We start from the raw sequence: 13089 nt of genomic DNA on the forward strand, positions 1-13089 counted from the left end.
ATTACTTGTCATATAAGTGGATGCACCAGAATCCATAAACAAAGTTTCGGCCTCATCAGTCTTAGCAGAAAGAGCAGCATCAAACACAAATAATTTAAGATCATGATTGTGATATTCACAAACAAAATGCTCTGTATGCCTCTTATGTCTATGTCTAGTTTCATCAGTATTCGTTTTATAACAATCTCTACCAATATGACCAGTTCCGCCACAGTAAAAACACTTAATTCTTGAATAATTTCTAGCAAATGACATACATTGAAATGGATTTTTCTAGGATGGACCACCGTTTTTATGTCCACCTCCTGGTTTCCCTTTAAAGAACTTTTTCTTTGCTACCAATGCCAGATCTACATTTTGAGGCTTCAGATTCATACGCCTCTCTTCTTCTTGCATCAAAATCCCTATCAACTCTTCAAAGGTGGGACATTTCTCCCTTGCCGCAAGCCCTGTAATGAACATTTGATAATCCTATATCATACCATTGAAGGTAATCGTGATGAGATCTGTGTTAGACACTTTCTCCCCTTTGTCGCCCAACTTGTCTCTCAGTTCTTTAATCCATGAGATGAATGCAAAAAAATATTCATTCTCTTCCATTATGATGGAGAGAATCTTACTCTTTAGAAACAACACACGATTTATATTTTTCGTTTCATACAAATCCTTGAATGTCACCCAAATGTCATTGGTGGTTTTTCATTCTCAGATGCGAGGGATTATGTTATCTTTTACAGACATCTTCAACAACACCTTCGCTTTATTTTCCCTATTCTCTCAATCCTGAACTGATGCGGTTGTGGCACCACCAGTTGCAATTGGCTTTGCTTCATCTCCATTTGCAATTGTCCACGCACTAGAACCCTCAAGTAAAGTCTGCAACTTGAACTTCTAGTTGGAGTAAATTGACCCATCTATCTTATTACTCTCATTAAGGTACATCTCTACAATGTGATTATTCATTGTGGCAAAACCAGTCAATCTACAGATCCACCTCCAGATCCTCCACCAATGGATCTATGGATCTAACTCTATATCCTCCAATAGTCGATCTAGGGATCGACCTCCAGATCCTCCAACAGTCGATCTACGGATCCACCTCCAGATCCTTCAACAGTCGATCTACAGATCCATCTCCAAATCCTCTAACAATGGATCTACGGATACACCTCTAGATCTTCCAACAGTTGATCGACGGATCTAGCACTGGATCCTCCAACAGCTCCAGATTTGGGTGCTACAGATCTAACTCTAGAAAGAGGTATTTCAAAAAAAAAGTTGGACTGGACCATTAACTCAGGTACATCTGGTCACAGGCCGCCTCTAACAAGAAAAATATACTAGTGCCTTTTCACCTTGCTATTTTTGCGCCGACGAAAAGATTGGTAAGTTTTCGGCATCAGCGTGGGTGATAACATTGGCTACCAGCGCTGATTAGAACACTTTCACTATGTACGACCAACGTTGATCAACATGAATTTTCCTTGTTGGGGTTACGTTGATCGGGCTTTGCTCAAAATATTAGCGCCCTATCACAAAAAAGGTTGTACTAGCCACCAAGGCTCTTAGTCACCAAGGCTTACACGCTCTCCAATCTCATCGATAAGGGCCCTCAGCCACCAAGGCTCAAATCATCCACCAAGGCTCACCACAGACCCAAATCAACCACCAAGGCTCTCAATCTAACCACCAAGGCTCTCTCACCATAGACCCAACTCCATGTGCTCTGATACTGTGTTAAAAAATGGAAAGACAAAATTGGAATGAAACTTATGCAATGAAACTAGCAGCTCACAGGTGAGCAAGCTACACCTGGAGACTACCCACACAACACTGCTCTATCTCATTAATCATAAAATCAGGAATATATACGTTTACATTCAATTTAGGGAGATCAAAATATCTCCTAGAAAATAGGAACTAAGTCTAAACTAAGACACACACAAAACCGTGAAAAAAACTTTCTCCATTATTTTCAACTTTTTTTTAGAGGAATTTAGTTTAGATTAGATTTTCTAAATTTCATATAATTTTTTCTTAGAAATCGAGCTAAATTATGTCATTTTTTATTTTTTATTTTTTTATGTTAAAAATTAGGAAAATGAAAAAATATATCCCACTTTGTGAACAAAAAATTCTCCCACTTCATTCCTAAGAAAGAACTTTGATACTAATGGTAGTAAAATTTCAAATATACAAGAGATAATCCACTATTAAAATTACAAGATAAACCCTTAAACACCAAAAATATCCTATACATTCATTATAAATAGAGAGAAGAATTCTTAGGGTAATGTAACACCATAAAATAATCATTTTGAATGAATCAATTCATAAGCTATACTTGATACAAACAATACAATTCAATGCAGTCTGAATACAATGATACTCACATGTATTCATGCTTTCTCATGAAAAAATGTCTTTTAATTACACAATTAGTCTATCCCATTATTATGGCGACATTACATTCATTATCCCCTTAAATACCTTATATTATGCTCCCTAAATATATTGCAATATGCTTACAATATTAATCATCACGTACTCCAATCTTATGAACAAAGTCTTTGTAACATATATTAAAATGTGTTCATGTGGTTCTCCTTGAGACACTCCTTTCCATAAAGGTTTAGAATGTGAGTGTGTAAGCTTACACAATATGTCATCATGTGCTTTAATGTTTTAAATTAAAATTGTGTAACAAATCTTGAAATATCTCTACGAGTCTTCTTGAGATAGTATTCTCCATAGAGATTTAGAGTGTGAATGTGTAGGCTTGCATAGTTAGTCATTATGTGTTTTTATCTTCTAAATAAAAATTGTTTAAAAAAATCTTGAAAAAATGTCCATACAAATTTTGTTGAGATGGTTTTTAAAAAATAAAATACCATAATGTAAACTTCTACTTTTAATCATCCTATACTTTAATTTCCAAATAAAACATTTCTCAATTTATTACTATATATATATATATTTACTTTTGAGAAATAGATATTTGTAAGCTTTCTCCCAAAGTTGAAATAAATAAAATAAAATTTAATATCTATATATAATACATATTTGTAAACTTTCTCCCATAGGTGCAAGTGGAAACTACATTGGAACACTAAGCTATATATATTTTATTTATAGGGTGCAAGGCACTTCAATGGGAGATGGGACATGTATGGAAATATGACTCAGATAACACCCTCTTACCCAATTAACAAAAGAAAGTGCAAAGAGGACCCCTTGTCTTACACTATGAGAAATTCATAAAACAATGAAATATGAAAGTGCAAAGAGGACCCCTTGCCTTACACTAGGGAGAAATTCATAAAACAATGAAAAATAATTAAGAGTCGACAAAAAGCACCGACCAATGCGGGACCTTATGGTACCCGAATGGAAATCGCTCTCACAAAAGCTCAAACACTCAGCTTTTTGTAGCTTATCATTCGCCATATTACAAATGAAGAAGATAACGTTTTCATTTTGCTCTATTTCTTTTTTACGAAAATTGAAGACGTATAGCCATTCTTCCTATTCACTGAGAGTGACGACTCTACTGTACTTTCCATGGTTTTTTTCGGAAGCTTCAGATCTGCACGTCATAACACATGGCTTGCACATGAATTATATAGTAAGTTGTCAGGGGCTGCACATGGATTACTACAAGCTCATAAATTCTGCTATTTAACTCTCGTGAAGTTGCTCCTCTGCCCAACTGCAAGCAGTGGTTGTATTAACTGAACTGCTATATAGTCTCTTGAATTTTGTTTCTTGGGCTCTGTGTTCGAGATCTGTTCAATGGCAACTCGCCTGCTGTTTGTTTCCCTCGCTCTGTTGCTCCTTCTCGGCCTGCTGTGGGAAAGCCAGGTAACCATAATGCACTTCATCCTGATCTAATTCATCTATGGGAATGATATTATAGTTTTGGGTCATGACATTTGTCTTAATTTTGCAGGGTGCTAGTTCTTCTGTGGACACTGATAATGGGCAATCCCACATAGCTTTCCCAGTGAGCTCAATTCTCTTCTCTCATGAAATTGTCATTACTATATGGTCATAGTAATCTAATTCCAGGTCTTATATGTAACTAAGGCTAGCAATCTGATATAATATGCACCTCAGAGTTGCCAAGCTCAAGGATAGCTTGACATTCTTGAAGTGCAATAATGTATGAGTATCTTTATGTTTATGTTGATTGTAGATTTCTGAATATTTTGGAATCTGAATGTTGTAAATTTCGGGAATATTTTGGAATCTGAAGGTCAAGAAAAGTTAATTGTTTGACTTCTCTATTGGACATTGGATTCTAGAATATTTCAAAAATCTGCCTTCAACCTAAGTTCAGGACATCTAAATCAGATACAAACATGTATGGAATGCACTAAAACTTATTTGCATAGGAAACTCAATCAAAATAAGCATGGCTTAACGTTGCATCCTATTATGCCTTCTCATTAGAATTGGATTTTTTGTTTTCTTCTGAATGTGAGATAATATTATGTGATTTGGCTGCATGCCACCAGTTAGAAATGAAGTAAGAAAATACCATCTATATCAATTGGGTTTTGAATACAGTTAGAAATACAATAACCATTGTTGTTCAAATGCATGCAGTATGGGAGCAGACAAGGCAGCCTCCAACCTGCAGGTGCGAAACTAACTCCACCAACTTTCACTTTTGGTCAAAATTTATGCTTGTTTACTAATATACCCATTTTACTTTGAGATGAGATATGAATGCATTAACAGGTAATTTTGTGTGTATTGATCAGAATGCTCTCCGAGGTGCACATCAAGGTGCTCAGCCACAGCTTACCAGAAGCCGTGCTTGTTCTACTGTAACAAGTGCTGTGCAAAGTGTCTGTGTGTTCCTCCAGGAACATACGGGAACAAGCAGATGTGCCCCTGCTACAACAACTGGAAGACCAAGAGAGGAGGCCCCAAGTGCCCTTAAATTTGGTTACTCCTCTCACTTTTGTATTGTGTTGGACTACTAGCTACGCCTCATACTGATCAGCTCAGCTCTGTAATCCTGACTGGGAGCTCTGTAATCCTGACAGATCTGATCAGCTCTGTAATCCTGACTGGGAGCTTGTTGCATTGTAATTGCTATGTTCTGTAATTGAAAGTTGGTGTGATTTAAATCTCTCAAGTTCCTCGATACCCTGGGCTGAATTATCTGAGATCTCTAGGAAATTTCGTGTGTATAAGCTTGTTTCGTTATTTGATCAGTTTGGTGAACACCACACGAAATTTATCTACAATGGGAAAAAGTTTAATTGACATCATACAAAAGTTACACATGAATAATTACAATTTACATTTGTCATGGTGGGGACGGTCTGTACGGTCTGTTGTATTTATCTCCATCCTATGACCAATTTGACTTGAATCTCGTTCTATGACAAATTTGAACATGATTATTTATGATAAATTTGACTATGTAACACTATTATTTATCTTGATTCTTGAAACAAGAAGTAAATGTTATTAGTGGATATAACTAGTCCCAGCTTGTATGGTTTAAAGATGGAAATTTATCTTAAAGTTTAGAAATCTTAACAAATCTTACTATTCCCTAATATGAAAATTTTAAAATGTTTGACAATAGTTTTGTAAAAAAATTCACATTTCTAAATATTTTATATAGTCTCTATAAAATATTGGTGAATTTTAAGGTAAAACAATTTTATATTATAAAATTCGGGCAAATTATTTTTAGAAAAATAATGGAAATTAGCTGATATTAAATACATAAATTAGCTGATATCATTTTTTTTTAAGTATGGAAAATTAGCCCATTTGCTAATATTAGACCCTAAATTGACATTAAATTGATGTATGAGATCATTCTTGCTAATATTAGACCCTAAATTGACATTTAAATTGATGTATGAGATCATTTCTTGGATTCGCCTCCACATAACAATTTGATTGGTAAAGTCTACAAAGGTGTACACACTTTGTCCTATTGGATTTGAATCTATGATCTCTTAACAAAAACAAACCTATTAGAAAATTTGAATAATTTACATATTTAATATATATCTTTATACTTCTAAAGCTATCAAAGTTAAATTTGAATAATTTGCATGATTTAAACAGTTAGTGTACATCTTTATACCCTTAACGCAAAGGTTGATTTTAAGACAAGGAAAAAAAGATTACCTAAATTTAACATGTTAAAATTAAAGTTTGAAAATCCTTTCTTTAACCAAAGAAGCCACTTTCTTTAGGAGGAAGGAAGCAACCTTTCCTTAACTAAAGACACCACTTAAAATTAATTCTCAATTTACAACTTTTCTCTAACCAAAGATGCTAATTTAGGAGGAAGAAATCAATCTTTTTCTAAACAAAGACACCACTTAGTTTAAGAGGAAGGGAGCTTATAGGAGAAATAATTAGTTTTTCACTTTTGAGAAGCTCCCAAGTAAGAAATATACTCACAACCTATACATGTTGTTTAGTGTGTTGGTAGTTGGTTGGTCTTGTTGATGTCAACTGATGCCAAGTTCAAGGAGAGCTTGTTGAGTATTCATGACATCATTGTTGCTTTAAGTGTCTATTGTCATTGATCATTGAGTTTAGGTTGCAGGTTGTTTGGCTTGAATTCATGAATGCAGTTAGTTGAGAAGCCTAGATTTGTAGACATTTTAACTACAATTATCTTGATAATAAAAAAAGCATGGAAAGTGTTTGGTTAGATAGCCCTTTCAGAGAACTTTCCAATGGTATATGACACTTAGTCTAACTCCCAAAGAATGAAGAGAAAAAGAATTTTGTATTAAGGAAGTTCAATAGGCAGTAATGGCCTCAAGGTATATGGGAATCCAAACTCATCCGGGGCGCATTCATTTATCGCACATGTTAAAATGGGTGGATACCAAATTTCTCAAGTGGGTGTACCCCAGACAGGTGGCAAAATGAAGTTGTAATTCGAGCAATTGGTCGATGACATGGTAGCCAAATGACATGACATGTGGCATGATGATGTGGCAGTTAGAGGACATGGCACATGGAACAATGATGTGGCAGCTAAACGTAGTTACATATGACACCCATTTTTGACATTTTAGGTGACTAATTGGATAGGTGGTAGGTATTGAACACATGGTAGTAGTAGGGAACACCACGTGGAAACATGCATATTTGGTAGATGACATGGAAGCCTATGTAGTCTTAGGATTTGCGCCATGGAAGTGGTTTGGAAAAGGTTTTCCAATGTATTTTAGTTTGGTGAAAATGGCAATGAAAAAGGTAATTGCGCCAAAATAATAGAAGGATTAAATTATGATGGGGCCCTTACTGAGTTCTTTGGATATCTTGGAGTGTGTAGAGTCATTTAGGAATTCAGGGGTGCACCAAGGAAACCACCAAGAAAATGGTTCGAATCCAAATTCATGTGAAGGTTTTCAAGTCAAAGTTATTGTAGCAAAGTTCTACATGGAGAAAACATCATCCAAACATTCAGATAGTCGAGCATGGAGCAAGACGCCCATTTGCAAAGTACCAGATCTAGATATAACTAGAAAAAAAGATTCAGGTTCAAAGTTTCGTTGGTCATGGTTACACTGTGGAAGTCATATTGATATTCAATGAAATGGGGGTGAATGGGTCATATACTTTCGAAAATGATCAAATGTTGGATTTCCCAAATTCAGGCTTTGACACCACTATCGAGGTGAAAGGTCGGACCATAAAAAAGTTTATGTGATATACGGGGTAAGGAGAAATCCAACCGTGCAATAAAGAGTAAGAGATAAAGGAAGAGAGGTTTGGATCTAGATTCAAGAAAAGATAAGGGGCTTGGACAAATTTCCATCTGGGACATGGTTCCACATTGAGAAAGGTGACTAGGCCATCCAGGGTGAAAAAACTAAACACTCAATAATAAGATCGGACCCCAGATATGGTAGAAAATGTATTTATGGTTGAGGTTCCAACCTGTTGACAGTGCAGAACCCACCAACATTCACGGGATCTCCCTGATATGAAGTCCCAACTAGAACTCACATCGTTTGGAGTAGGAGTCCTAGTAGTGGGTGGTAAAGTTATGCCTTGATTGCGAAAACGTGGAGAGTGAAGTATGATAACTTTGGGTGAGAGCAAGTGTGTGACCTCGGGGAGAGTCAAGTGTGATGCATGAAGGATCCAACACACAAAAGGAAAAGGAAGTGCGCCCCTTTGGAAGCCTGTAATAGTATGAAACTAGAAAGGAACACACGAGCATAATGACATCACAAGATAAGATGCAGAAGAGTCCACAAGTTAAAGTGATGAATTAATAAAAAAACAAACATTCAACAAGATTCATACAAATGCAAATGAAATAGTTCATAAGCATAAGCATAAGTTAAATAACATACATTGCAACTACAACAAGAATAGTCCTACTATATTCACAACATATGCATGAAAGTGTGCCAACTCTAATTTTATTATTATAAGTGAAAGTTCCATTCATACATACACCATTGATAGACCCCTAGCCCCAATACTGTAACATTAAAGTCAAGAACACCTGCTCCTCCAAATAAGGATACTTGTTCTATGCTACAGAGAAGCCAATACTCTTCACAATACTCCCAAGCTCCTTCTAAGCCTAAGACTAGCTAAAAGCTTGGCTCCAAAAAGCTTTTTACATAAGTTATGAGGTTCTATTTATAAAATGAGGGGGTGACCCTTCAACTCCCCTTTGTGACCTTTGGACTACCCTCATGACTCTCCAACTTCTTTACAAAATTACTCGTTACATTACATCATGACTCTTCATATTCCAATATTGACACTTGGAATTTCACTTACAACATAATTACAAATAATATTACAATTTACACTCATACCCATATAGGAAAAAATAGGGTAGAGACAATTTGACAACCTAACAAGACAAAACACTATGATGCTTGAGTTTAAAAACACTCTAGCTCAACAACTTCTACTTGATTCTTCTCGATTACGTATTGATGCCAAGCTTGGTACTATGCGATGACATCCCAAATTGCATGATGGTGTTAGGCTGGAAGCAGACTCTAGCCTCCATAGCATCTGGGTACAATGCCTTGGAGCTAGTCTTAACCTCTTTCCCAACCAGGAGCAACATTGTTATGATTTGAATAGGACCACTAATGTAGTTTTGCATATTCTGTCTATTCAGGTCCAAATCCTCCTTGGTGGAAATTTGTTTCAGTTGCTCCAAATATTCTTCAATCTCCTATCAAACCTGATGCTTGTGCTTAGCTTTGGTGAGTGAGCTGACTGATGGGATCTTGTGGGTCCTCACCATGAAATCCAAACAATTATACAACCATACATATGAGGCCTAAATCTTTCCAATGAACGAGGCTAGTTGCTTCTTGTTCTAGATCAACATCTAAACCTTTGCTTTCTCTAGCTCTATTTGTGGCTTCATTTTATTTACCAAACTAAGTGGTGCCCCCTTGTATCGCATTTTCCACTCTTATATGATGGTGATGGCAATTTGCACATTCTTGAGAATCTTAATAAACTCTTTGCTTTGTTGCTGTAAGCAGTGTAAGTGGACAACTACCTTTATGCATTGTTAGGAGCTCCTCATAGAGGTCCCCCATGGTCTCTCCAAGTGTTGATACTTCACCAAGTATAACTGCTCTCATTCCCCTCAAGTAGACCTGTTCAAAGACTGAATTATGTGCTATTTCATGATATGTTCTATCTATTGTCGGGTAGCCTGTAAGTTCTGTGCCAATTGCTTATTCTTGGTCGTCAAATACTGAGTGTTTGATCTTGTTGCACTTGGAAAGGCCAAGCTGGCTCTGGAAATGACATTTGGATTCTTGCTGGTGTCTACCACTATCACCCTTTCTCTAATGAATGCATGTGATGCATTATCATTCAGAAAATTCTTTCTCCACATTTTCACAATTCTCTCATAAAGTTCATTATATGACAGATTGTACACATCCATTACTGGATCATCATCAAGGGGAGTATGTCCCCTTCCTTTCTAGACGCTCAGTCTATGGTTGGAGATGGTGGGGATTGAATGATGACCTACAGTGCATTAAGCATCATATCAATAACTTGATCATGCAGGTTCGGTCCCAACTCCATGTCTGCAACTTCAACAAAATATTCGATCGACTGAGCAAGCTCTCGGTCCTGCATCTGTTCACTCTCTCCCTCTACTGCTGATTGGTTTTGTTCTTGCTCTTGAACTTGAATCGAAGTTGTTTCTTCTACTATGACACCTTGACTTTATTCTCCTTCTTGCTTTTGCTTGTCTTCCTATTCTTTCCTCCTCAGCTCCCGTTGGTCCTTCAATTCTTGTTCTGTTTGCTTCGATCTTAGTTTTGTTTCTTGCATGCTCTTCTTTTCTCTATTCCTCTTCTCTGCTCTCTGTATGTTGGAAATAATACTGAGAGGGCAATGAATCAATGTTTACAATTAAATATTTTTTCATTTCCCAATTAGATTTATATATGCTACTTCAGTGAAGTGAACTTGCGTGTGCATGCTACTGTGATTAAAGAAACCAACGTATACCCAGAGAACTTATGATTTAGTTAATTTATCATGTGTTTATCTTTAATCAGTGCATCAATATCTTATTATATAGTAACTATGTGCATTAATAACATAATAAACCATCACACATAAGTGACACACATGAACACCAATATTTAAGGTGGAAACCCAATGCGGGAGAAAAAACACCTGTTGTTGTCATCTTTGTCTTATTTTAATATAAAGAACATCTGTTTACAATCTTGTACTGGTGTAGACTCATACCAATACACAAACACCCACCTGCAGAAGGCTACAACCTTCTCTCGTTCTCCATATTCTACTAGAAGGGAGCTACAACCCCCTAGATATTGTACTAGCCGATATGTTTACTATTACGTAGGCGCCGACCTACAGAAGGCTACAACTTTCTCTCTTCCTCCAGGGACCACGTTTCATAAATTTTTAGATTGGATGCTCCTAGTACACAACAACACAATATGAAGGCCTCGCTTCATCAAATTTTCATGCTGGACCCATCAAAACTTTGGAACTCAAACTGCATCAACCAACAATTAGTTAATCTGAACAGTCAGATCACTATCACCGAAACATTGTACTGAACCCAGAAATTTGCATCATCATTCAGAACCAGCTGCAACCTCAAAAATCATACATCAGAATGCACATGCTACTTTACTGAACCCAACCTGCATGTATATGTTACTTCCTTTAACCAAACCTGCCCTCCAAAACTACTGAAACATGAAACTTCTGAATCAAATCTGTATCAACCAGTAATATTTTTAACATTTAAATTACAAAGATCTAGACTGTTAGCAGCAAAGATCACCCTTATCACTTAATAAATCAATCAATTAGACTCGATCTCCTTATGCATTCAGTTCTACTTTCAGAGATAAGAAGACATCATTGACAGACAGTAGTAAACCAACAACATTGATCAGATAGATCAGTCATTTCTGAATAACTGGCTTTTCTTTTGTATACGCTACTTGGAAGCTTCGAACCAGTGTGTAAACATGCTTTCACCAAGGTATATATCTGCAAATATTAACTTACACCTTCATTGCTATTCCAGATTTCAGACATACCCTGATCATGATATTTAAAGAATAAAACATGTGTAAGAAATTAGATCTAGCCCAACCAATATTAGATCATTCAATGATAATTCATTTCAGGTCTCATGATCCTGATCCAACATTGAATTCAAGGTGCACAAAATATTTTAGATCATATCATAATCATAGCCCCTGCAACATGAAATGTACTTCAGATAGAAGTATTCTTGATAAACCCTTTCACTTGCACTCTTGGTCCTTTTATCTCCTCCTCCTTATATAGTTTTTGCCTTTCACAATAAGTTAGACCAAAAAAGCACTTAGAACCTATGGTATTCTTGAACAGGATCAAATAGTTGTTACTCCGCTCAATATTGTGGGATAATACCATGGTATTGACCCTTGGTATTCTTTAATCTTGAATTTCCTTGATTTTCCAACCCTTACACGCTTTTCCTCTTGTTAAAGTGCGTGCATACATATACGCTCTTTTGTTCTATTAACCCTCATGTATACGCTGCTTTGTCAAAGTGAACATGTGTATATAACTTAAACTACCTTACAACATACTTTTCCTTCAACTTCTTGATTCTTATCAGTAGACCTTTGTTCCAACTTCCTGTTCTTTTGTACCAATTCCCTGTTACCTCTAAATTGACCTGTTACAATGTGAGTTTCCTTTTATCAAATCTGAACTGACCTATGAGTGAGTTTCCATCAAGGACAACACTTGTATCATAATGCCAACAATCTCCCCCTTTGGACTTGATGGAAACCATATGGGTGTTGATTGCTTCAAGTTGTTGAACCTATTAGAGATATCAAGCAACACCAAAATACTCTCCCCCTTTGACATCAAGGGAAAAGGGCAGTCCAAGATATTCTCCCCCTTTGAGATACACTATGTTGTCCATGCTCCCCCTGAGTACATTCAGAGTCTGTAGAGATATTTTTTTTAAAAGAATAATATGACTCTATAACTTAGCTATGTGAGTATGACCTTCCTATGACCATGACTCATACATACATCAATCACCCAACCAAGTGGGGATATACCAATTGTTTATACATGACTAAAATATAACAATTATTACATCATCCTTCCCATACATAGTGGGGATACAAATTACATCATATGTCCAATAGGACTCATTCAAAAATAGACTATGATAGAAGGAGACATATTACACTCTAGATCTTTACATGACTTATGCAACAATTGATATGAATATCTGAAACTATAGTTGAAATTAGTAACCATAATGCCAACAATGTAGTATGGTTGTGAAGGTTAATGCTCCCCCTGAACCTGTGATACCTGTGAATTGTCAACAAATCATTCATCAAGGCATCTTCATCAGTCAGATAAAAATCAATGAACAAAGCATATCAACAGACTGTAATCATCAATATCAGACTGAGCACCCATGATAGAGTCTGACCCACTTTTTTTTCTATCAGAAAAACATAGATGCTCCTGCAGCTACAGAAACTCACATATGCGACTATCCTTCATGAAACCTGA

The 13089-nt window shown here is 36.3% G+C and overlaps 1 protein-coding gene across 1 annotated transcript; it reads left to right on the forward strand.

Moving 5' to 3' along the window:
- Positions 1-3693: 3693 nt before the first annotated feature.
- On the forward strand, positions 3694-5141 carry LOC149162408 (protein RSI-1-like). Its single transcript, XM_089435695.1, has 4 exons — positions 3694-3861; positions 3950-4003; positions 4609-4642; positions 4767-5141. The coding sequence occupies exons 1-4, from the start codon at positions 3793-3795 to the stop codon at positions 4946-4948; spliced, it is 339 nt and encodes a 112-aa protein (XP_089291821.1). The 5' UTR covers positions 3694-3792; the 3' UTR covers positions 4949-5141.
- Positions 5142-13089: the final 7948 nt, after the last annotated feature.

This window comes from Pinus tabuliformis, chromosome 5_2, assembly GCF_031772625.1.
Source record: "Pinus tabuliformis cultivar Carrire ecotype Pingquan chromosome 5_2, CPIR1, whole genome shotgun sequence".
Lineage (NCBI taxonomy): Eukaryota > Viridiplantae > Streptophyta > Pinopsida > Pinales > Pinaceae > Pinus > Pinus tabuliformis.